The 24615-nt window shown below is 37.1% G+C and overlaps 3 protein-coding genes across 7 annotated transcripts; 1 reads left to right on the top strand and 2 right to left on the bottom strand.

Annotated features, from left to right (window-relative positions):
- Window positions 1-338: 338 nt before the first annotated feature.
- On the bottom strand, window positions 339-3198 carry LOC103951516 (ADP-ribosylation factor 1-like 2). 5 transcript variants are annotated; one of them, XM_009362911.3, is made up of 7 exons: window positions 2831-3192; window positions 2251-2341; window positions 1988-2103; window positions 1738-1797; window positions 1592-1657; window positions 733-926; window positions 339-640 (listed from the first exon to the last, which is right to left on the bottom strand). In XM_009362911.3, exons 1-6 carry the CDS (start codon window positions 2885-2887, stop codon window positions 735-737), a joined length of 582 nt encoding a protein of 193 aa, XP_009361186.2. In that variant the 5' UTR covers window positions 2888-3192; the 3' UTR covers window positions 339-640; window positions 733-734. The 5 variants fall into 5 exon arrangements, 4 of the variants coding, with proteins under 4 accessions (XP_009361186.2, XP_009361187.2, XP_009361185.2 ...); XM_009362912.3 differs by having other exon boundaries at window positions 727-926; window positions 2835-3191; XM_009362910.3 differs by having other exon boundaries at window positions 727-926; window positions 2831-3190.
- A 6624-nt stretch (window positions 3199-9822) lies between these two features.
- Window positions 9823-11940, top strand: LOC103951514 (anthocyanidin 3-O-glucosyltransferase 2). The gene is made up of 2 exons (XM_048564991.1): window positions 9823-10579; window positions 10807-11940. The coding sequence occupies exons 1-2, from the start codon at window positions 10033-10035 to the stop codon at window positions 11697-11699; spliced, it is 1440 nt and encodes a 479-aa protein (XP_048420948.1). The 5' UTR covers window positions 9823-10032; the 3' UTR covers window positions 11700-11940.
- Window positions 11941-12277: 337 nt separating this feature from the next.
- Window positions 12278-23705, bottom strand: LOC103951515 (protein EXPORTIN 1A). The gene is made up of 32 exons (XM_009362909.3): window positions 23281-23705; window positions 22396-22512; window positions 21919-22011; window positions 21748-21819; window positions 21431-21538; window positions 21254-21336; window positions 20955-21093; window positions 20803-20871; window positions 20596-20673; window positions 19907-19969; window positions 19779-19823; window positions 19544-19651; window positions 19326-19424; window positions 18945-19148; window positions 18463-18522; window positions 18056-18166; window positions 17813-17910; window positions 17565-17673; window positions 17269-17334; window positions 17083-17181; window positions 16172-16252; window positions 15996-16085; window positions 15479-15564; window positions 15299-15379; window positions 15037-15219; window positions 14776-14842; window positions 13977-14087; window positions 13759-13866; window positions 13546-13683; window positions 13324-13461; window positions 13142-13246; window positions 12278-12929 (listed from the first exon to the last, which is right to left on the bottom strand). Exons 1-32 carry the CDS (start codon window positions 23377-23379, stop codon window positions 12807-12809), a joined length of 3231 nt encoding a protein of 1076 aa, XP_009361184.2. The 5' UTR covers window positions 23380-23705; the 3' UTR covers window positions 12278-12806.
- Between the last annotated feature and the right edge of the window lie 910 nt (window positions 23706-24615).

The following is a 24615-nucleotide window of genomic DNA, read 5'->3' as shown; positions in this document are numbered from 1 at the left end:
ATTCCTTTTATTATTACCCTTAATCATTATGCAAAATATTTAAGAAAGGAAAATTCTGTTGAAGGAGACAAGTGACCGTTGCATTACATGATTCCATAGCCGCTATAAAGATCTCTCTTCCGAATCTTTCAGACATTGACACGTGGAATTACATACTTGCCTCAAAGTGCAGTAGTTTTCTCACCTTTTATTACCTTTAAAGAGTTGTTAAAAAATATTTGATTTGAGCTGTTTATTTACAGATGATATTAGCTTTAATAAGCATATAAATATTGTACTCACTCCATTACAAGAAGGTATGAGAAATTATACGCATTAATGTGTCTTGGACAGACGGATAACGCAACACGAGCAATTATACCCATTAATCTGTCAAAAAGTAGGCACCTGTGTAAGAACAGTCATCTACAAATAATACGCAAAACAACACTTTTGAAGGGGCAAACTCCAAATCATACATAATAATATCAGCAAATACTCATCGATTGCACAACCTGGCGATTTTGAATATACATTGGAATGGGTTTACATGTCTGAATGTCAAAGCAAGTCCAGGAGTCCCGGGACTTTGGACGCACAAATGACCACTCTTCAGCTCGTCGTCAATTTGAATTGACCAGCCCCAAGAATCCTAATAAACCTACAGAAACACAATGAATAAACAATTACTTGAGGACTTGCCTTGCCAAGTAAGCTGGTAAAACATCAAAATGTACAAGTATAGACCTCAACTATTAGAATGACGAGGTGCCCACTGAAGAGTATCCAGCAGCTCTCATCTCTTTCAGCGTGCTAGCTAACCAATCCAAGCCCTCGTAAAGGCCATCGCCTCGAAGGGCACAAGTCCCTTGTATGTGCCATTTTCTGTTCTTGAGATCAAATAGGCCTAGTCCTTCACACACTTCCATTGGTGACATAGCTCCTTTCTGGATACAAAATGACAAATAAATACATCGCAAAAAGTTGACAAGGAACCAGCGTTTCAAAATCATGTGTATGCTGGCTGAATGGCATGAATAAAACTTGCCCACAAGAAATAAGGACATGAGCTCTGATAGGAGATCAGTAAGTAAATTACTTTCATTATTGTTGGTATGTAAGGTGAATTACAAAAGTGAAGTGTTATCGCCTATGAGCCTTGGTTCAAATTGCACGAGTGACATGGAATGAAGGGGTAGGTCTTGGGTTCAGTTCCCCTTGTAACCAAAAGTTTGGCCATCTCCAAAAAGCAATGAAAAGGACTCGACAGTGCTTGGAACGGATGTAAATACTGAAAAAAGACAGCAATCAGCAGCCCAGTACCGCAACATCTGACATCTAACTATAACCATTTAGTAAATTGTAATTTTAACACTCTGATTTGAGACCTAATTACTTGAGAGTAACATCCCATGCAGCAAATAACTGTCGAAAATAGAATACTGAAAAAAGACAATAATACCCTGTGCCATCCTCTAACTTGGAGATAAATAAGTCAGACACCCCTAGAACTTATGTGGGCAATCACCTTGCACATTCTTATGTTGGTTGAAATCATGAACTTCACAATTATCAAGCAATATGCAGATTAGAAACTAATACTACAACATACCATATCCTGTTTATTAGCAAACACCAAGATGACACTGCTGAGCATAAAAGGATCACTGATGATGGCCTGAAAAGAATAAAGATAGATAAGTGAGAAACAACTACGCACACTTGTATTTAAACTGTATGCATTGCTGAACATACAACCTGAAATTCCGCCTTTGCTCTTCCAATTCTCTCTCTGTCCAAGGAATCAACAACGTAAATCTACATATGGAAAATAAAACATGTTAAGGATATCTAGAAGCTTCTATTTATTGAACTATTACAAAGCTGAGAAAGGTGAACTGGGAAGTGAGACAAGTATTAGTAACTTGAAAAGAAAGGGACAACGGACTAGCAATATTCAAGAACCATTATTATCCAGAAGAAGAAGACCAGAGAAAGTTTCAATTACCAGCCCGTCCGTGTTATTAAAGTAATGCCTCCAGAGTGGCCTTAGTTTCTCTTGTCCACCGACATCCCAAACGGTGAACATCACATTCTTATACTGAATTTTCTCCACATTGAAACCTGTTAATACAAAGGAAGAAGTGCCTTAACAGAAAATCTAAGCAACCTGTATCACAATCGTTGACATATATCACAGAGACAAGAACTCCCCAACATCAAAACCCTCATGTATCAAGATGCCCTATTCTAGTGATCAGAGACACCCACCTATTGTAGGGACAGTTGACAAAACTTCACCAATGTGCAGCTTGTAAAGGATGGTTGTTTTACCGGCTGCGTCGAGGCCAAGCATTACAACCTATGCCACCGCAGAAATATGAAAAGCAGGTCAGAGTAATGTCAATCGCCAACTAAACATATTATGCTCCTGAATAAAATGGAGGCAATGAAAATCTAACCGGAAGTCGATCATTTAGCATACAACGAATGCACGCTTACAAAAGCCGTTATTCATACACTTTATAGGAATACAAACATGTACAATTAAATGGGCGAATATTATCTAATCATGGATTATTTTGAGAAATATAAAGCCAAATAATTTCCTAAATGATTAAGTTTAACTAATTAATGACGGCATCAACTCACCGATCGAAGAATTGAACCAGTAAAGGTAAAAACAACACACACACAAAAATACCATTACGGTATGAACCCTAGATATCCCTGCACAGATATAAATATCAAAATACCAAAAAAAAGAGTAGGAAAATAGAACAAAAAAGCTACAAAATTCTCCCGAAATACAAAAGAATATAGAAAATGAAAAGAGAGAGAGAGAGAGTACTCGCATCTCAGTGTTGCCGAAGAAGGTGTCGAAGAGCTTCCGAAAAGCTTGACCCATGGCGACGAAACAATACTGGAACAAAGAGAAAAAGGAAAGCTAGATCTCTCTCTTGGTCTTTCTCTCTCAATCTCTCTCTTGGTCTGTGTGGGTGTTTGTATGAAGTTGACCGGGAGGTCGTCGTCGACTATTGAGAGAGAGAGACAAATCAGTAGGGAGGGGATCGATCGAAATTGAGAGAGAGAGACAGAAACAGCAGCCGCGTGAGTCTGCTGCCTGGGGAAGAAAATTGCTGAAATAAATGAAAAAGATAACAGAAAACAAAACAAGGTAGCCTCGTCTTTATTTTTTGCTTTCTCATCCTGGATGTGGATGGATGGAAAGGAGGAAGAGCGAAAAACTTAGGATTATTTATTTTAATAAAAAATTAATCTTGTGCTATTAATTTATTTTTTATTTTGATTTTATTATTAAAATTTAAAATTTTCAAGTTATTTTCATTACTTTTTATAAAAAAGAAAGATTTCATTCAAATTTTACATTTATTAATTACTAATTATTAATTTTATATTGAAACAAAAATGGAAATAAAATGATGGTAAATTAGAATATTCGGTCCATTTCCCATGGTTAAGCGGCCCATATTCCATGCACCGAATTGGGCTTACAGCCTTGGGGGGTTATCTATCAATATTCAACAGCAGGCTTCATTGGGTTTGACTGAAGAATAAGTGGGCTTCATGACATGCAGTCCAATTTCTGTACCGCCAATGACCAGAATCATCCCAATGCAAGGCGGAAGACCAAAATACAATGACTCACTCCTACTTAGGGATTCCAAGTCTCTATACCTGCGCATTTCGTATTTAACTGCAGATCTCGACAAATCTATTAATCTAACGTGACATGTCAAATTTTAAATTTGGACACCTACCACTAGATTAATTTCAACTTAACACTCATAAATCTAAAAAAATAAAATAAATGAAATGCTGCAAATGTAGAGACTCGACATTCTTCACGCTAGTAGCTTAATATAATTTTTTAAATTAAACCAGTAAAATTAGAAAGCTTTCTAATCTTGTTTTACCATGCAACCGTACGAATTTGAGGCATATTTATATTAGAATTAGAAGAATAAAGAATTTTTTTTTTTCCTTTGTCATATTCCATACCTTTATCATATATTCATGAGGTACGGTTCAGTTGGCGGTGAAATTGAAGACACGGGCGACAACCGCAACACTTAAATTCAACTGCTCTTCCCTCCTCACCTAATAAATTTGGCAATGTCACTTAATACTACGGTTTAATGGTATTTTTTTTTCACTTGTAAGTGAAAGGTCTTAGGTTCAATTTTCTTCAATGGCAAATTTGAATCATCTTATTATGGATAGTTTGTTGCATCTATGGTTAAAACGCGTAGATTCATACTTTTGGATGTCCATTTTAAACCCCAGTGAATAATCAAGCAATTAATCACATGTTTGCAGCAGTTCAAAAGAAGAAAGTGTGTGTCTATAAATTGGTAACAACCAATTCCTCTAAAAATGAGAGATAGAAATGATGATTATACTTGAGATAATGGAAGCTCAAATGATTCAACAAATTATATCTCTATCTTACACTAAGAGATCGAATGATCCTAAACTGATCCATCTCTGAATATCGTTTATTGCCATTCTTACAATAAAGACAACGCAAAATTGTCTTCCACATCTTTTTTCACCATATTCTCACTTTCCATTTCACTGTAAATCATAGTGTTTTGCTTTAGTTTATATACAACTTTCCCACCAATTTTTATTGATTTTAATTCTTCCATTCTCATCTTGCCTACAAATTAACGCATTATTTTTTTATTAAATTTGTACATTCTTTGTAACCTTTTATCAAACTTATTGTCTTTTATCTTTTTCCTGTGTTGACACAACCTTTGACCAACATCATACAAGCGCCGGTCCTCCAAAGAGCAACTTATTGCTCTGTTTTATCAAGCTCGGTATGAACATCTCTCCATTTTTTGCTACTGTTAGATACATGCACACGCTTCGAAACAGACAAAATAGTTTTTAGTAAAATACTTTGCATTAGGTAAAACTAAGATACAAAACAATAAGCACGAAATACAACCAGAGCACACATTGCTTAATTAACAACATTAACGCCCAATTTGACCAAAAGATGGATTAGTTATTCACCAACTTTATTCATTTGCTTTTTAACTAAATTGATAACACTGATGATATGGGTGATCGATTGAACAATTTGACCTTAATCAATTTTTGTCGCCTTTTTTGTGCAAATTTTATAAAATTGAACACGATAAAATTGTTTTCTTTAATCATTTTGTTATAATATTTCGTATGATTTCACATTTGAAAAAAAACACATTGCATCATTTTCTCTATTGCGAAAACCCAAAAAGTATAAGCAGATGGATTGCTTCCATCAACAAACTAACGTACTTCTTCCTAATGCTGCACAAATGAAATTCCTGATGTATTTCCTCATTTGTTCATTGATAATTTGTATTTGCCGTTATTTCCCATTCTTGGATAATGAGTTTTTGGGAAAACTTAACGTGCTCACCTCCCTTTTTCCAATTCTTATTCTCTATTGTTTTCTATCGTGTGATTACACTGTCAACTTACTATAGATTTTAATATGATTTTTCCAATGTCTTGCCAGAAATTATGTCGTTGTTGATATTGCGAGTATCCAATTCGTACAAATTACAAGTATGTTTCCACTCTCCTTAATCTACATATATACAATGTGCACAATTTTAACCAACATTATACAACCCATTTTCTCCTAAAAAATTTCAATCTTCTGCCATAAAAAGAAATTGTAACAAATTGGAAACCACAATTTCTGATACAATTTTTCCCAGCTGGTTTTTTGCTTATTTTCTGATGTTCTCCAACAGACCAACACCTTTCCGTCCTGGAAGTTAATCTGTTCTCAAGAATGAACCTCTTTTGTTCCATCTTCCTGTTATACTCTTATATGTCATCACACATTTCAAAATAAACAAAATATTTCTCCTCAAAAACTTCAATTTTGTGCCATAAAACCTATTGTCTGCTGCATAAAACAAGAAATCTAAGCAGACATATCACTTATATAAACAAATTAACATAAGGGTGCTTTAGATTTTGACTCTTACAACTCATGATTCATAGATAAAAACCCATTTACATATAAACGTTCAATAAAAGCCCAAATTTAAAATATGCAGCCACATCGGAACATTATTGACCTACTAATACAATTTATTTACACTCATGCCACTTTCCCAAATCGCGAAATTTATTCCAAATTTAAAATTGTAGAAAAAGTGAAATAAAGTATATAAATTGTTGTATTGCATTAATTGTATCCATATCATACCAAAAAATTACCTTTTTGTGATATATATGTTTTGCATTAATTGGGAAGTAAATTAATTTGTTCCAATTATTAAAAAAAAATTATAATAAATTCATATTATATATTTTGAATCAAATAACACTTCTCTAACTTGTACGTAAATTATTTTTCATGTATTGTTACATATATTGGGCACGTTTTATTGTTGTATAAATATAGGTATGACATAATGATTTTCAATATAATACATCAAATTACATTTCTTCTTGTTATGGGTAAATTATTCTCCATGTATTAGTGAAAAAAAGAAGAAGATATTATACTACACACGATGTAACATCCCACATCGCCCAGGGGAGTGATCCTTAAATGTATATTCTCATCCCTACCTAGCACGAGGCTTTTTGGGAGCTCACTGGCTTCGGGTTCCGTAGGAACTCTGAAGTTAAGCGAGATGGGGGCTAGAGCAATCCCATGATGGGTGACCCACTGGGAAGTTGCTCGTGCGTTCCCAAAAACAAAACCATGAGGAAATGGTATGCCCACAGCGGACAATATCGTGCTACGGTGGTGGAGCGGGCCCGGGAAGTGATTTCCCCCGAGCCGGGATGTGACAATATGGTATCAGAGCCTAACCCTGGCCGTGGTGTGCCGACAAGGACGTTGGGCCCCTAAGGGGGGTGGATTGTAACATCTCACATCGCCCAGGGGAGTGATCCTTAAATGTATATTCTCATCCCTACCTAGCACGAGGCCTTTTGGGAGCTCACTGGCTTCGGGTTCCCTAGGAACTCCGAAATTAATCGAGATGGGGGCTAGAGTAATCTCATGATGGGTAACCCACTGGGAAGTTGCTCGTGAGTTCCCAAAAACAAAACCTTGAGGGAATGGTAAGCCAAAAACGGACAATATCGTGCTATGGTGGTGGAGCGGGCCCAAGAAGTGATTCCCCCCAGGCCAGGATGTGACAATATGGTATCAGAGTCTAACCCTAGGCGTGATGTGCCGACGAGGACATCAGGCCCCTAAGGGTGGTGGATTGTAACATTCCACATCGCCCAGGGTAGTGATCCTTAAATGTATATTCTCATCCTTACCTAACACGAGGCCTTTTGGGAGCTCACTGGCTTCGAGTTCCGTAGGAACTCTGAAGTTAAGCGAGATGGGGCTAGAGTAATCCCAAGATGGGTGACCCACTGGGAAGTTGCTCGTGAGTTCCCAAAAACAAAATCGTGAGGGAATGGTAAGCCCAAAGCGGACAATATCGTGCTACGGTGGGCCCGGGAAGTGATCTACTCTGGGCCGGGATGTGACACATGGGGTATAATGTTTTGTAGGTAAATTAATTTGTTCCAATTATATAAAATATATATGTATACACTACACCTAGATTTTATATATATATATATATATATATATATTTTTTTTTTTTTTTTTTTTTTTTTTTTTTGAGAAAACCTAGATTATATATTTTGAATCAAATAACATTTTTGTATACATGGTAGGTGACACACCCCGACCGGAGTCAAGGCGTGCTAGTCGTCACCCAAAGGTGACGTAAACAAACGTGCAAGTGATATAAGAATGTGAATAAATTAAAACCGAAATTAGGACCTAATTTAACCAATAAAGTGAGTGCGCAGCAGTGGGTAGAACCCATAGAATACAAATATTCAAAGCATATATATCAATAGTAGTGCAGTCGAAACTAAATAAATGTTTAGCACACAACTGGAAACAGTTCCTACTTTTAATTGGAGTATGTCAGAATCACCAGTTATTCCTCGCATGCCACCGAGATAATCAGCTAACTAGGACCTGAAGGGGTGAAAAATAGAAGGGTGAGTGGGCACAAAAACAAAGGTTTTCAAAATCCATTTATTTCGGAACACACTAACCCCTCGATGTAAAACAAGTATAGTTTCCCAAAAAGATTCTACTTATAAGTATGAAATCAAATGCATGCCAACAATAAATACAGAAGTATGCCACAGTACAATAAGTCAACTGTAATATAAATATAGGCATGTGCTCCAAAATCTAAGCGAGTATGTCAGTCGAAGTCACCTAATGTGACATGTACAACTGCACCTATTGCTCATCAATCTAAACTAGCACATAAGTCGGAGTCGCCTAGTGCGACCTGTACGACAGGGCTAGGTGTAATAATATACGCTCTAGTACTACGATCACATGAAGGCTAACACTATGCGCGTCACCTACAAGTCGGAGTCGCCTAATGCGACATGTACGACAGGATTAGCACCTACTTGGATCCAAGGTGAGCGTGCGGTGCGAAGGTGATCATCACAAGAAGTATTGGCCCTGGCCCGGGGCGGGAGCACTAACACCAGGGTGCAACAATGATGAGTGAACTATATGAATATATGCATGTCATAATGATGCAATAATTCCAATCCACATAATAAACTTACCTGAACTTACATGCGACTCCCGTAAGGCTACTTTAGTATTTCACACTAGTATAATATTTATGAGCAAGTAAAATGCGTATGCATATGCCTTGACAATATATAAATCTCAACCACGTAACAGCATTTGTAAAACTAAATAAATCATAGCATAATATGCATAATTCAAATTAAAAGCATTTTGTGGAATCAAAAGCATGATCCAATTCCTAAGTTTATGCAATATTTTGTTGTTGGTGTACAATATTTATACACATTTTGAATCAAATAGCATTTTTGTACATGGTAGGTAAATTACTTTTTTTATATGTATTATTACATGTATCAGGTTTTTTTTTTTTTTTTTTTTGTAAAAAAAAATATATATATATGAACTCATAATGCAAGATACATAAAATTAAGCCAACAATTCTTACATTTGATATTAATATGCAATGAATTTTTTTAACATTAAGGTCTTATTTTTCTTTTTGCGAAATCATTAACTATCTCCTTACAATCTACATAGAATTAATTGTGCACATCAAATATGCAATAGGGGTATTTTAGGCATCTAAAAAATGTAAAATGTGTAAAATAATATATAATTAATGAATTCACTTAGGTGGATCTTAGTCATTGGGTTTTTTTTAGTAAAAAATTTATATCGGGTTTTATATGGAAAATTTTGAATTTGAGAGGTTAAAGTCATATTTTCAGAATTCATCCTGATGCGATCTAAATTAGGTTACTAATTTGTTTCAGCATTTCTTTGTTGATGGTTTCTACTTTCGCCAATTTTCCATCCTTGCCAAGTAGGTTTTTGTGAAGACTTACTATGATCAATTTCCTTTTTACAATTTCTGGTTTTCTATTATTTTCTATTATGTAATTAAAATGTCATGTCTTATTGCAGCATCGCATGAACATCATTGCTAGTCTTTATCATGTTCACGAGATACGGTTCAGTTGGTGGGCAAATGATCGTCCACGCAACACTCAAATTCATTGCAAATCAAAAAGTCTTGGTGGTGCCCCCTCCCTACCTAATAAAATTGGGAGTGCCGTGGTCTGTTTTCGGTCTTTTGGTGTCACGTATTGCCACCCAAGTCAAATAGTAATCCGGTGGGCCCTCTGGGGGGTTATAAACCGCATTGGGTTAATACCTATAGCAACCGTCAGTCACGGCCAATCGTGGACATAACCAATACCATACGAAGAAGAAGAAAGGTAAGGGGAAACCAGCGATGAATGAATGGTAGGCAAGCAGTCCTCCTAGTAAGCCTGCTTGCTAACTGCTCTACAATTATTGGAGGTGGCGAGTAGCGCATGCATTTCTTGTTAACGACTATATAAAGTCCAGTCCCATCCAACCGCACTACCATTCAACTTCTTTTCTTATTAGCATTGTAAGTTGTAATGGCACCGCCGCCGCCCACCAAAATCGAGCCACAAACAACTAATGGTCAGCCCCATCTCGCCGACGCCTACGACCGTCACGTGGCAGCCGCAGCCTTCCCTTTTGCCACTCATGCAAGTCCCATGCTTGACATCGTTCGCCGCCTAGCTGCCGCCCTCCCAAACACTCTCTTCTCGTTCTTCAGCACTTCGAAATCCAACAGCTCTCTCTTTTCCAACAACAGCAATAATAACATGCCGCCTAACCTAAGGGTGTACGATGTGGCTGACGGGGTGCCCGAGGGGTATGTTTTTGCGGGTAAGCCGCAGGAGGACATAGAGCTCTTCATGAACGCGGCACCGGAAAACTTACGGAGGAGCTTAGACGCCTCCGTGGCTGACACCGGGAAGCATATTAGCTGCTTGATCACCGACGCCTTCCTTTGGTTTGGAGTCCACTTGGCTGACGACTTGGGAGCGCTTTGGGTCCCCTTCTGGCTCTCCGGGCTTAACTCCCTCTCTGTTCACGTGCATACCGATCTCATCCGGGACACTATCGGAACTCAAGGTGCGTACGTTTATACTTATCCTGTATTTAAAGGCGAAACATTAAAAAATATAATTAATAAATGAGATGATTAAATGTATTAGGGACTAAAATTAGATTTTTAATCTTACAAGGTTATAATCTAAAACTCATCTATTTTAAGGATTAAAGTGAAATTTTCTGTACTTTTATTAGAAAAACTGAGAAATTTAATTTTACGTTCTAAGCATTAAGGTTTGATCATGCAGGTATTACAGGCCGTGAAAACGAGCTCATCGTCGACAAAAATGTGAACATCCAAGGACTGTCCAATGTGCGAATCAAAGACTTACAAGAAGGAGTCATTTTCGGAAACTTGGACTCGGTATTTTCCCGCATGCTACTTCAAATGGGTCGGCTCCTCCCCCGCGCCACCGCAGTTTTCATGAACTGTTTCGAAGAACTCGACCTCCCCGTAACAAACGACCTAAAGTCCAAATTCAACAAACTCCTCAACGTAGGACCTTCCAACGTAGCGTCCCCGCTGCCACCGTCGGACGCTTGCTTGTCGTGGCTTGACAAGCAAGACGCTCCATCCTCCGTCGTGTACGTCAGTTTCGGGTCCGTGGCGACCCCGCCGGAGAAGGAGCTGCTAGCAATAGCGGAGGCCCTGGAAGCCACGGGGGCTCCCTTCTTGTGGTCGCTCAAGGACAACTTCAAGACACCGTTGCTGAAAGAGTTCTTGACAAAAAGATTGTCAAAGTTGAACGGGATGGTGGTGCCGTGGGCTCCTCAGCCGCATGTCCTGGCCCACGCTTCGGTCGGAGCTTTCGTGTCACATTGCGGCTGGAACTCGCTGCTGGAGACTATAGCCGGAGGGGTGCCCATGATTTGTAGGCCATTTTTTGGAGACCACAGGCTTAATGCAAGGATGGTGGAGGACGTGTTGGAGATAGGGGTAAATGTGGAGGGAGGAGTTTTTACCACGGAGGGGCTGGTAAAAAGTTTGGAAGTGGTTTTGTTGGCAGAAAGTGGGAGGAAATTCAGAGACAATATAAAGAAGGTCAAACAACTCGCAGTAGAGGCGCTTGGACCACAGGGGAGCTCCACTCGGAACTTCAAATCGTTGTTGGATGTTATATCAGGATCCAATAAAGCATAGTGCGAGGACAATAAACGTAGCACCATAAATAACAACCTATAATACCTTTATCTAGCGCAATGATTATGTACCATCTACGGGCGGACATATTTATTTGTAAGGAAAATTAAGAAAAATTCAAAAAAATTTCATTTTCAATGAAAAGTTTTTTTTTAAAAGTATAATGAATAGTAGCAGGAAAGTACCGGGAGTGTTTTGTTAAAACTCCCTGATTTATATGAAATGATTTCTTTTGGATCAATGTCACTGCTCTTCTCTAAGTCATTTACTAAAACCTTGATCTTATTATTGCCTATTCTATCAAACCTACCCATCAAGGCCATGGTTAACTACTGATCGTCAAAATATCGATATCTACAGCTGTGGCTCCGCTTTCTCGGTCTGAAAAGTGCATTGTTGGAATTGAATTGGAATGGCAAGTGGCGTTAGATTCTGGAGCTATTGCTAAAGCCGAACATAAGGGAAGGGTCATTTGTACCGATACTGACAAGGTCAATTCCTACGGTTAGTAAAGCAACCAAGCAGAAAAGAAAGAGACATCACATAACTGATGAACCCAAAAAAGAATTGGGAGAGGATTTATAAATGAAATAGAAACATGTAGTAAGCACAATCAAATTACAGAATTCACACAAATCTTAACAAGTAACAAAAAAAATCTGCATCCTAAACCTCATGAAATCAACGAGACAACCACGTTCTATTGAGAAACGAAACAAAACAAAAATAATATGAGCTACTTGTGCGCAACCCAGCGTGGGTAGTATATATTACACCTATGGCAAATAACATAAATGCCACCCCGCCTGGCGAGTTCAAACTACACATGATTAATTTTGATCCAGCAAAACACTCCTCAATATCTCCCTCCCTAAATCAGCACCAAAAATACTCTACAGCCATCCCAGTAGACTTAAAAGGCAACAGAGTGCAAACACCACTCTACGGGCGCCTTCGTGATCTAAACTAATTTTAAACTAAGAAACAAAATGGAAACTAATTAGGGGAAAAAATGCCGTATTTGCATTTCAAAGATTCCGAGGATTGAATCCATTTGCATCTCCATCTATTGTCCACGAAATTAGCTTCATCATTAAAATCAGCCGCCTAGGAATCAACCATTTCGTCCTGTATCTCATTGGGGGCAATAAGCCCAGGAATAGAAAGCATTCGTTGCCTGTCTTTCTCTCTCTGAGCAGCAGCCTCCTCGGCATAAAGATCTTTGTTGTCCTGCACAATCACAACATACCGTTTAACATCCATATTAGCCTCATCCCAGCAAAAGACTACGAGAATGGAAGATGCAACATTTAACATCAACATAAAAAATTAGTCAACGTAGATGAATATCTAATCTTCCTTGACTGAATGGGAAACTAATAATAAAATGCACATCTCTCTGAATTTGGGAGTCCAAACAACTGATGCTTCTGGTATCCTACCTGTGCTGAAAATTCTTTGGATTGCACTAGGAAGTCTCGGATGTGATTTTTAAAAGTGGGTATGTCAGCCGTCGATTCAAATAGTCCATTCACAAATTGAGCAACCTGGAAAAAAACCTTCAGGTAAGTGATATACCTAGAAAAAAAGAGAGATAAACATAAAAGTATTCATAGTTATATACCTCCGCCCCAGTCATGTTCGGGAATGAAGTACTCAAAAGCTTTATCGTATATTCACGAACAAACATTCCATTATTAGGATATTGATAAGGAACAGCTGCAACATCCCATAAAGGCTCCTTCAACAGATTACTTCCCACCTGTAAACAGTAAATATGTAACTTTTAATTTATGCAAGCTTATGAATCAAGGAAAGAACTCCAAGGTATGGCAAGATACATTACCAGGCTAAACAAATGTTGGAGAACCAAGACATGCAACTTGAACCCAGGCTTATGAAATGTATCAGTCAAGACAGCAAATATTTCTTGCTCGATTGTCAGAAAGTATGTACGGTAAAACTGATTGCAGAACTCTGAATTCTGTCAAATCAACCAAGACAGTGAGCTTAAATGGCATTACAACATGGCTAATGAAAAAAATGCACGATATCACACCTGAAAGTTTCTCAGCATTTCCAACAACAGGTTCAGCCCAGTTTCAGCAATATTTCTTTCAGTGTGCCGAAACGCCCATATAATTGAATCCATGACAAGCTTCAGTTGCTGAAGTATACCAAAAATTTAATTATAACAGAAGCCAATAATCCCTCATCTAACCAGCTGACATTGACAATAACGGCAGACAGACAAGTGGGAAAGATTTAAACACGTACCGGACTCGATAATCGAATCAATGCAGCAAAGCAGTGTGCAGCAATGGCACGAAGCAAAGAAAAGAACTTCAATCGATGCTCTGGGTAATCTTCAAAATTTTTGGTGATCATCTGCAACGGCACAGATTAAAGACATGTAAGAAAACAACTAAGGTACAAATCAAATTTTCAAAATTTTAGCTGTCACTCCAGAGGTTCTTTGGCATCAGACCTCAGAGGATGCAACATAAACATAACACCAACACCACGATGCTAAAATCCCTCTTCAGCAATGCATTGTGGAGAAGGGCATGCCGAAAAGGGCCTTGGTAAGAATACTAACATGTTCAGCCAAATCGAATTTTAATGATTTCAGATTTAGCCATCACTCCAAACGCTATTTGGTATCAGAGGATGTGCAAATAAACGTATCTGAGATCCATCCTCTTCACGAATGCTTATGGAGAAAGGGATAGCGAAAAGAACTTGGACATATAGTAACATGTTTGGCCAGAAATGTAGTGTGACTGTCATGGAAGTAGAAACCAAATTAACTGATTTATGCTACTTGATGATCACATCAACTCCAAAAGACAAACAAATAATTTGATATGCTACTTCCAAAATTTTATAAAGGATGGCACATGACCAGACTTTCAAATGCTTTGGCAAAGATACATACATACATTCATACAACAAAAATATAGGGAGTAGACGTGTGTGGCATCTAAATGTAAGGCAGTATTATTGATATTGCTTCGAACATTAATAAAAAAATCACAATTGTTCTGGACCATTGCTGAATGGGCCACATTCTTACCTCCAATGTGCACTGGAAAACAGCTTCAAATATTCTTGGCACATCATCTATCATTGCACCCTTGTACCTAAAAACAAGGGGTACAAATATAAGGCACCGGAAGACACTAAAGAAAACAAATAGCAAATTCTTTAGCCAGAAGCAAAATGTAGGCAGCAGCTTACTAGTCCTTTTAGTTGGCTGTGGTTTTTAGCACGACACTATCATATCTAGTTGTAGTCAAAGCAAAAAAGACAAGATAATGAAAGAAAGATAACATACTTATTTATGATAGTGGCAAAAAGTGACAAAACCTCCGACTCTCTAGCATCAGGCAAATTCCTGGCATAGTCCCCTAGGACTGGATCCAACATGGGAGGCACAATTTGTTTTCCTATCTGTGGTTGGTCTTCTGCCTTGTCCAAGAATGTCTCGATCAACTTAAGAGTCTCCCTCTTCACCGACCTGTTGGAGGACTAAATCAAAACATGGTATTTGAGGTTTAATTGTTAAACTGAAAGGGAATTTGTACAAAAGGTCCCACCGAAGAAGTTTAACATAGGATGTTTTGGAAGCAAAGGGACCCCCTTCTGCAATGTTACTAGATACAAGCTCACTGTACATCCTGTACAAAATAAATAGTGCCACGCATAACCGTATTAGTTAAAAAGAAACCAAATTAAACATCTGAAAATCTTTCTATGCCTGAAAGCATCGGTCATACCTGTACACATTAAGCATGTCCAGAAAGATCATTGAGATCTGAGACAGGAAAAACGTTCCAAGGGAGCTCGCAACGCTAGTATTTGTCTGCAAATCAACAACAGAATCACACCAGGTACTCACAATCCTTTCAAAAGCAAAACAACAGACTAAAATATAATCAAAAGTGGCTACAGCCACAAGAACAATCACATTTGATATTGACATGACACAATAGGATGAACAATGCTTGTAAAATACCAAGTATGTAAAGGAAAGAATAAAAGGATGACACATATAAGGCCCACTTTGGATGCAGTAAAGTTCACAGAAAGATGCTGCTACAAAAACAACAGCTCACCTAACAGAAATTGCACAATCTAACATAAACAAGTTCAACTGACAACAGAACAGTAAGAAAAAGAAAAGAGAAAACAAGATACAACAAAGCTAAGTCAATAATCTTATCAATAATATCTCCATGATCCATGATATGGTTGACTACAGAATACCTAAATAACAAAATTTGAAAATCATACCTGTAATATATTAAGCACAGTCCGAATTACCTCCTGATCCTTCAGGAAATCAACACTTAGGCGTGCTTGCCCTATAATCTCGGCCCATTTCTGGTGAACAAGCTAATATAATAAGCAACAAGCTATTCTGAGCACTTGCAAGCAGTCATGCACATTGCACATATATCGAAATATACCTGATTTGGGAGACCCATCAATCTCTGTAGATATTCTTCTCTCTTCTTGGGATCAGACTCTGCTTGAATCATATGACCCACCTAAGATAAATAACAGGCAATTGTTTATAACAAATTTTTATGTATAAGACCAACTCCAAAGGTTGGGTTAAAACTCAAAATTTAGGTTTTAAACTCGACCAAAGATCTCCATCATTGGGCTAAAAAGGGTTTGGGTTGAAACTTATTTTTGGGCCAAATTTAGCCCAGAAAATGAACCAAGGTTAGTGGCTGGACTCAGCGCTGGGACCCAGTTGCTGATTTTGTCGGCTTGCGGCAAGACCAACCACTATTTTTTTTTTTAAATCAAATCTATAAATACATTAAATCTAATGGTAAAAAAAGATCAACCAACCCAAAATTTGGCTAAAACAATTAAAAGATATTATTTAAATCAAAATTCACCTAAAAACTCTACAAATACCTATGAATTTGTTCAAACATCGACACAAAATTCACTTTCGCCAAACAGTTCTTCCTTTTTTTCTTTCTACCCACCTATGTGTTTAAGAATGGAGTAGGTTGTGGTTTTCCATGTTCTTTCATGTGGTGCATATGTGTAAGAATGAGGTAGGTTTAGTGTTTTTTCATTATTTATCGGAATTTAAATATTTTTAGGTTAAAATGTTCGCAAAAATGAATAAGGAAAATCTAAATAAATTTTATTTTTAAAAAAAGTTACTGAAAAAAAAAAATTAGCCCAAAATCATTCTTTAATATAATTTCAGGCTAAAATTTTAAGCCAAAACCACTGAAGGAGAAAAACTATTTTGGATTATAACCTAAATTTTCTGGGCTAAAAATTTAGGTTTTAACCCCAACCATTGGCATTGGTCTAACTATGTAGAAAAAAGAACATAAGAAAGGCATACAGCTTCATAGAAAGTATGAATCTGGTGAGGTTGAAGATCGCCAACAGTACTCGGCAGGCTTGTCAGGAGTTCAGACACAAATGGTTCATTTTCTCCAACCTGTAAATCATAGAAGCAGTCAATGAGAAAACAATCTCAACTTCTATGACAAGGCCGATTCTAATGCCAACTTATAAGAGAAAACACCTGTACAATAACAAATTTACGCTTGCACTTTTGAACAATTTTCAAGAATGTGTCGCAGGCCATGTCCTGAAACATATGCAACAACAGTTATAGAAGACTGATATTAAGGAAACATGTGCATATAACTGAACACCAGGGACCACCCCAGACAACCCCAATAAAAAAGATAGTCCCAGATTATCATAAATACTTAAATAACACTAGCAATACCATAAAAAACTTTGCATCAATTAACATGTACATTTTAAGTTTAAAATTTTAAAAGCAACCTTAAACGTGATAATAAAAAAAATCACCTGAACTCCAGGATGCGTTTCATGCATAAACTCAAACAACTTATTCACAACAGTCTTTAAGAACTTCCAATGAGCTCTTAAGAACCTTGGGTACTGTCCGACAACATACCTGAAAACAAAGCAAAGCTTCATTTATAAGGATATTATCCTATAAAAATACAGGTCAGTGAAACCTATTGGTAACAGATTTAGGGCAGTGAAACCTTTAGCTTAAGCTAAAAAAAATTGGTAGGACCACAAATACTTACATGATGTTGCTTGCAATAACTGCTTTATTATCTTTCCCTTTTATGATTTCACACAAGTTCAGCAAGTCGCGAATGACCATCACCAAAAATCTATTTTCCTGCGAAGAGCAAAGGGTAAGAAGCATCAAAACAAATTCTGAGACAATAACGGTATAAAAAGCACAAGACATAATGAAATCATCATAAAAAAAATTACTTCAGTCAATTCTTCAAATAATAAAAATGATTAAAGACAAAGCATACCTGTTCTTCCATCATGGAACCAGATATGGACCCTATTGCCCAGCATAATGTGTTTAAGTTGTTCCATGCCCAATCCTCACCAGTCAGTTGTTTGTTTAATTTCTTTAGCATCTGTTTCCAAATGTCAGTGGAAAGAGAAATATCAGATAGAAATAAAAAACAGGAAAAATAAGTTCACTTTAGTGGTTCCCCACAACAGAGATTATACTAAAAGGAATATTCTCAGTGCATGATGAGTTAGATCACATATGAAAGAAGATTATTTCAAATTATATGAAAAATTATCAAGGCAAGATAACATAATGCTAAAAGCATCATCTTGCAGGGTTATGCATCAAGGGAATCAACAAGTAGAATGAACCTTAGTTATTGTTTAATTTTACTTCAAAGAAAAAACTACCCTTTACCTGCTTCTCAGTGTCATCGTGGTCAAGGTGTGACAAATATATCAGTGTCTCCCTCATGATCTGCAAGATCATGAACAATAACAATAACAGAATGAAATATGAAAAAACTGACGGGAGAAAATCATAAATAATTCAATAATTTTCTATTATTCAGACAAAGAAGCATATGATAAAAACTGAGTTTGTGCCAAAATCAAATCATATCAAATACACTAAGCTAAAACACCCACTATATCATGCTGACTCAAAACGACAGGAACACCCTTACAATGTATTGACAATGACACCTAAAAAGAAGCTATCCAATTCTTTAGAATCCCCCACCTTGTCAACAAATATTATATTATTTCTTTATATACAGAAATGCCAAATAAACTTCATCTAGAAGAGACTAGCGCCCATATTTTCATTACAAGAAAAGATTACCATGAACTTGATAGCTTAAAAAGTTATAAATATATCAGCAATACAAGATTTATCACCTTATATTGAACTAGAACATCATTGTCCTTCAAGGTCTCACGAACAATGTTCCCGTTCTCATCTTCAACAATGAGAACCTCTTCTGGCTTAGCCATACGACAGATCATGAGCAACCTCAACTTTGACATAATACCAACATATATTTGCCGCCTTTGCAAAAGTTGTGAGCCAAGGCCATCAACCATACTAGGAAGCAAATTCATCTGCATATCAATGTATGATACAGGTTATTCTTGCAATGGAATTAAAAGGAAATCTACAAAGTACAACATAAAAAAATATAAAATGACAAATTTGTAAGTGAACTAGAATACACTCATGTAGGTATAAAAGGGAAACTCAAAGCAACAACTAGTATAAATATGGAAGTATTCAAATACCTGCAACCCCATCATATTGGCAGATGCTGCAGGGTTATCCAGATTATGATGTGCCTCAAACAGTTCCAAAACCAAGGCATTCCAATAGTCTAAGCAAACCTGATCAAAACAACGAAGTCCAAGTCAAATCTTAAAATCATCGGTTCAAGGAGGAGGGGAGGGGGAGAGAGAGAGAGAGAGAGAGAGAGAGAGGGAGAACAAGTCACAATTAATCATACCTTAAAAACTTCGGTGTCATCCACATATGAGATGTTTATAAGATATTCAAGACCCATCAGCAATGCAGCTATAGTCTCTGGTGTGGTTTCAAGAACACGAATATGCGACTGCAAAAATATAAGTAGAGACAATCAGCAATGTCTTCACTCCTCAACAGATGCTTAAGGATTAATATAAAGCTCGTTAAGGCAAGGCAGTACATCAACATATTCATCTGAAAGAGAAGAAACTTGCCTTGTAAAACGAAGTGAGAAACAGTGCCAAGTTCTGAATGAATGCCTGACAAAACAACACCATAAGAAAATAGTTCAATACACAAACACAAACAATAGGGAAGCCCACAATCATTAGATAAATTGTACCTGTTCCTCGCCAGATCCATTTGCATAAGCTTCAGGGATGTTTGTGGTGGATGGGAGAATAGTCTAATTGTTTCATTAAAAAAAGTCAAAAGCATTATGGAAAGAATCAGACAATGATGCAAGTCAAATTATATTGCAAGAGTAGACGAATCAGAAAATTTGCCCTAGGATATGTCCATTAAAATTATGCACAATTTATGTGAGTATACTTACTCCAGCAATCCTTATGCCTTTATAGTTTTCAATTATTGGTTATTTTCTTCAAAACATTAGAAATCTAATAAAAAGGGAACTATTATCCGCACTCCAAAAATCTAATTGTGCACTCCCATAAGAGTATTTTGCTTTCTAAACATAGAAAGTTTGGAGTCCACAATTAGATTTTTGAAGTGCCAATGACAATTCCCTATAAAATGATTAAAAATTGAATACTTCTTTAAGTACTTTAAACCCATAAACTAGATACTAAATTATAAATCAGCAAACCAAGTTTATAAACTTGCCACTTTCATATTTGGCTGAAACTTTAACCTTTTTTTTTTACAATAAACTTATCAAATTAGACGTCTGTTTCTTAAATGTATTTTTCTCATTCCATGTATTCATAACTACACATTAAACACTGAATGTGGAGCTAAAACTAGGTGTAAGAACTAAGAATATAAAAGAAAACTGATAAATTTACACACCTGTAACTGCACCATGAATATATTGTACATCTTAACATATTGTGCATTATAGAATTCACCGAAACTAAGTGCTGCAACCTGAAAACCAAAATCGCAGATATAAATACTAAATAATTGGAAGCAGCAATATCACAAGATCTCCTCGTTGCTTTTTGCATACGTGCAACAACCACATAATTGCTTAATACAAATGGAATAACAATGTACCTCCGTTAGACATTGAAGGGCAAGATTCCGATATAAAGGCATGGGAAAAAACTTCAGAAGGGTTTCAAGCTGTAAAATACAGACACAATATAGAAAGATAAGGATAAATCATTTGGAAGGGTAATCAAGAACCACAACAGTGTTATACGCACCAAAGGGGACTCAAAAATATAGCCCAGGGGAATCCATGAAAGGAAAGCATGCAATGTGGATAAAGTTGCACGTATCAGCTCAGTTCGTTGAGAGGCTGATAGTACATATAAGCACAACTCATGAATGAGTTGAAACTCACTGCAAAAAGAAAAAAGAAAATCAAACACAATAGAGAGTAAATAAACACATTAAACAAACCCAATAAATCAACAAGTAAAAGTATGGCATGTCAGAAACAGAATAAATTGACACCCCCATCCAATTAAGAACAAAGATACCAAATTCAGCAGCCAATAACCTGTTCAATGATTGTTTAAGCTCTTTAATCTTCAACTGTGTCATTTCCCCCCTTGAGAAATCAAAAACCTCTTCACTTAGGAGCTGAAGGTAACACATTCAAGCAATTAGTACCGACCCAATGAAGCCATAATCAATTGGATTTCAATCTTTAACATTCAACATTAAAAACACTTACCTTCAATATGGCCATACAATTCTCGCAAATGGTTTCACTAGTTTTAGCTGCTGATACAAGATCTGGAATAAAGCTTCGCCATTTAGTCGGCCAATCATGCTTCAAAATCTGTACATGGAGTAATGTCGATATATTACATCACAAACATATCCAAAGCAAGCAATTACAGATTTGAATATAACAAGTAAATTTCAGATACTATCAAATAGAAAAAGCCAACAGACAAACAGAAAAGAAAACAAAGTGCTTGATACAACAAACTAACCAAAAAAAGCAACAAATGCAATAATCCTAATGGGAGAGAAAGAAGGAAATACCTGAACCAGTATAATATTGAGTTTGCTGACATAAAGTCTTTCCATTCGAAAAGAGGCCTCATTACTTGATAGCTTCACAAAAGGAACCAAAGGTAAGAAAGGAAATTTACTACACGACTATCTAAACGAGCAAAACTTGCAATCCTCATATATTTACTGCATGATTCATACCTGTACAATGACATCAGAGATATAATTTTTCATTCCGTCTCTCTGTTCAACAGGCAATGCATTCCACCTATACTTGATAACCCCTTCTAGGACCTGAATGTGGATGCAAAGAAAACCCTCATAATATCAGCACCTTAAATTACAATTAGAAAGATTTATACGGGTTGTAATGAAAAGCTGCATAGAATTTTTTCCAAAGCACCAAACCATGAGAAAGCCAATGAATATGCAACAAGATTAGATGGTATAAGCATTCTGTAGACTTTATCTGATGCCTTGTTTAACAAAGAACAAAATCTACACCTAAGCAGTCAACTTGATTATTATTGTTGTTGTTGTACCCACATAAAGGCATTCTATTTTTGGCTTGCTTCAGCCTTGCTGCCCAACTGCAAGGACCATCTGGGCATCTGACAGTGGCCTTGTTAGACAAAAAGTAAATGCACTGGTCATAGATTGTTATGCAACACAACTGACCTGCAGGGCAAAGAACTTGGTGTTTAGGTTCTTTGCGCTCTGTAAAATGTGCACAACTTGGAGCCACATATCAGGATTGTTTTGCAAGTCCCTCAATATCTGGTCTGCAGCTGTCCTCTGTATTGTCAACACATGGAGCAAAATTACTCTTAGAACATAAAATACTTGGAGAACTAAACTAAGGGCCACAAAATTACAAGTTAAGCATATAATTTACCAACACCTCCGTTATTCAAATACCATATGAATACTAATAATCGTTTTGGTAAGGGAAGCTGAAATGTTTTTGTAAACCTAGTTCGTCTAAACAAAGAGCAATCCTGGTATTAAGCATTCAATAAACATTGCAATGCATTCATATTTTTTCAAACAGAATAATGTAATGCAGTCACAAAATAACCAGTTCACCATCATTACTCAATCATGGTATGTTTAGTTCCGGAAGTGTTGAGGATGAAAGATTGATTATTCCAAATTTTATACTGAAACCGATTACCAATTCACTTAATAGTATATGAATTATTTGAGAGCATACAATTTTACGCGGCGTGACCATTAAAATATCTCTCTTCCAAACCCACCGAACCTAACAACCCAAAAATAGGCATATAGCTAATGTCCAGTAATCCATCAAACGCTCAAATGTTCCCCGATGAAAGACATTGAAGTTAGGCTCCATTTTCCCCTAAAGTAAAAACTCCCCAAATGAAGGTTTTCAAGTGTTCAACCCTAGGGCTGAGAACTTCAATTTCCCCTCAACCTCTAAGAACCCAAACAGAAAGCTTAAACCCTCGGCACAAAAACCCCGATTGCAGTTGCAAATTGGGCACACTTGGTCGGAAAACAAACAGAAAGTAAAGATAGACAGAAGCAGCAATCGCTCACCTCCTCCTTAGATCCGGTGCCGTAGAAGGCGACGACGGTGGCATCGAGCAAGCCAACGTCAATCGGCTGGCTCAAGTCCCTTAGCTTCTCAGCCGCCATAGCCACTGAGTGAGCAAGAGAGAAAGAAAAGGAAGGACGATCGTAGAGACCCAAACCGATAAACCCTAGAGGGCGATAGCTGGTGTGGAGACGACGAAACAGAGACACCTGAAACCACCCAAACCCTAGGAGAGAGAAGGAAAGAGAATAGTGCCGAGGAAGCAGCGAACGGGTGTGTGGGTATTTATTTATATATTAATTAGAGGAAAAAGGATATAGAGAGAGAGAAAAGGGGGGGGAGGGAAATAAAGACAGCTTGAAAATGAAGCAGTAGAGAGAGATGTAGGAGGACGAGGAGCGTACGAGAGCGAGAGAGCGAGAGAGCGAGAGAGCGGGCGAGAGAGCGGGCGACTGATGGAGCGAGTAGCAACTTGGGTTGCGTTTGTAATTGTAGAGTAGAATAGGGTGGGGTTTGAATTTTCGGTTTCTTTTCCCGTTTTGTGTTTGTTTGCCTCCCTCTCCGCTCTCTTCTTATTTTTTGGGTTTCGTTTGTGTGTGCGCGCGGTTGTATAAATGTTGTTGGTGCGTGCGTGACCAAAAGTAAAAGTTCGTTTGAGGGCCCTAAGAATATGGTGAATATAACAAATTCTTCTGATAGGCTTTTGTTTCGGGTTATTCGTCCGCTCACGACATACAAAAAACGAACCTCTGATATTGGAGTCCAACAAAATAGATTTGAAATTTTAATAAGGTTGCTTTTTTTAGGACAGCACTCAAAAAGATGATGATAAACGTTAGGTCGTGTAGAATGAGATCGAATACAAGAGTCTTCATACTTCTTAAAAAAGGTTTTACGAATAACGTGTTCAAGATTTTCTTACTTTAGTTTTTCTCATGAAAAAATGGGGATACGACACCTAAATGCATGTGTGCTAGCGGACAAGTGACATGTCACATAAGTTTCTACCCAATCAATGGTGCCCACAACAAGAAAAATGAGATGGAGCCAAATACGGCTATAGATTTATATACACAGAGTACGTCATTATGTTTGTAATTGATATCATCACGCATTATCATGTGAGAAATATACATAACGTTGTAATATTGTAATTTTTTGTTCACTTATTTATCAAATAATCTCTACTAATTAAAAAAACACTCATTGTCAATCAAAATCTTATAAAATTATCAGTTTAACCTTCTAATTAAAACAGAACATGAATAAGAAATATGGGACAGAAATGTAATTTCACACAACCAAAATTTGGTGTTTTTTTTATCAAAACATCACCT

Source organism: the organism of the source record quoted next, unplaced genomic scaffold (genome assembly GCF_019419815.1).
Source record: "Pyrus x bretschneideri cultivar Hongxiangsu unplaced genomic scaffold, Pyrus_bretschneideri_v1 Contig4, whole genome shotgun sequence".
In the NCBI taxonomy this organism is placed as follows: Eukaryota; Viridiplantae; Streptophyta; class Magnoliopsida; order Rosales; family Rosaceae; genus Pyrus; species Pyrus x bretschneideri.
This window is presented reverse-complemented; position numbering and strand designations above follow the sequence as displayed.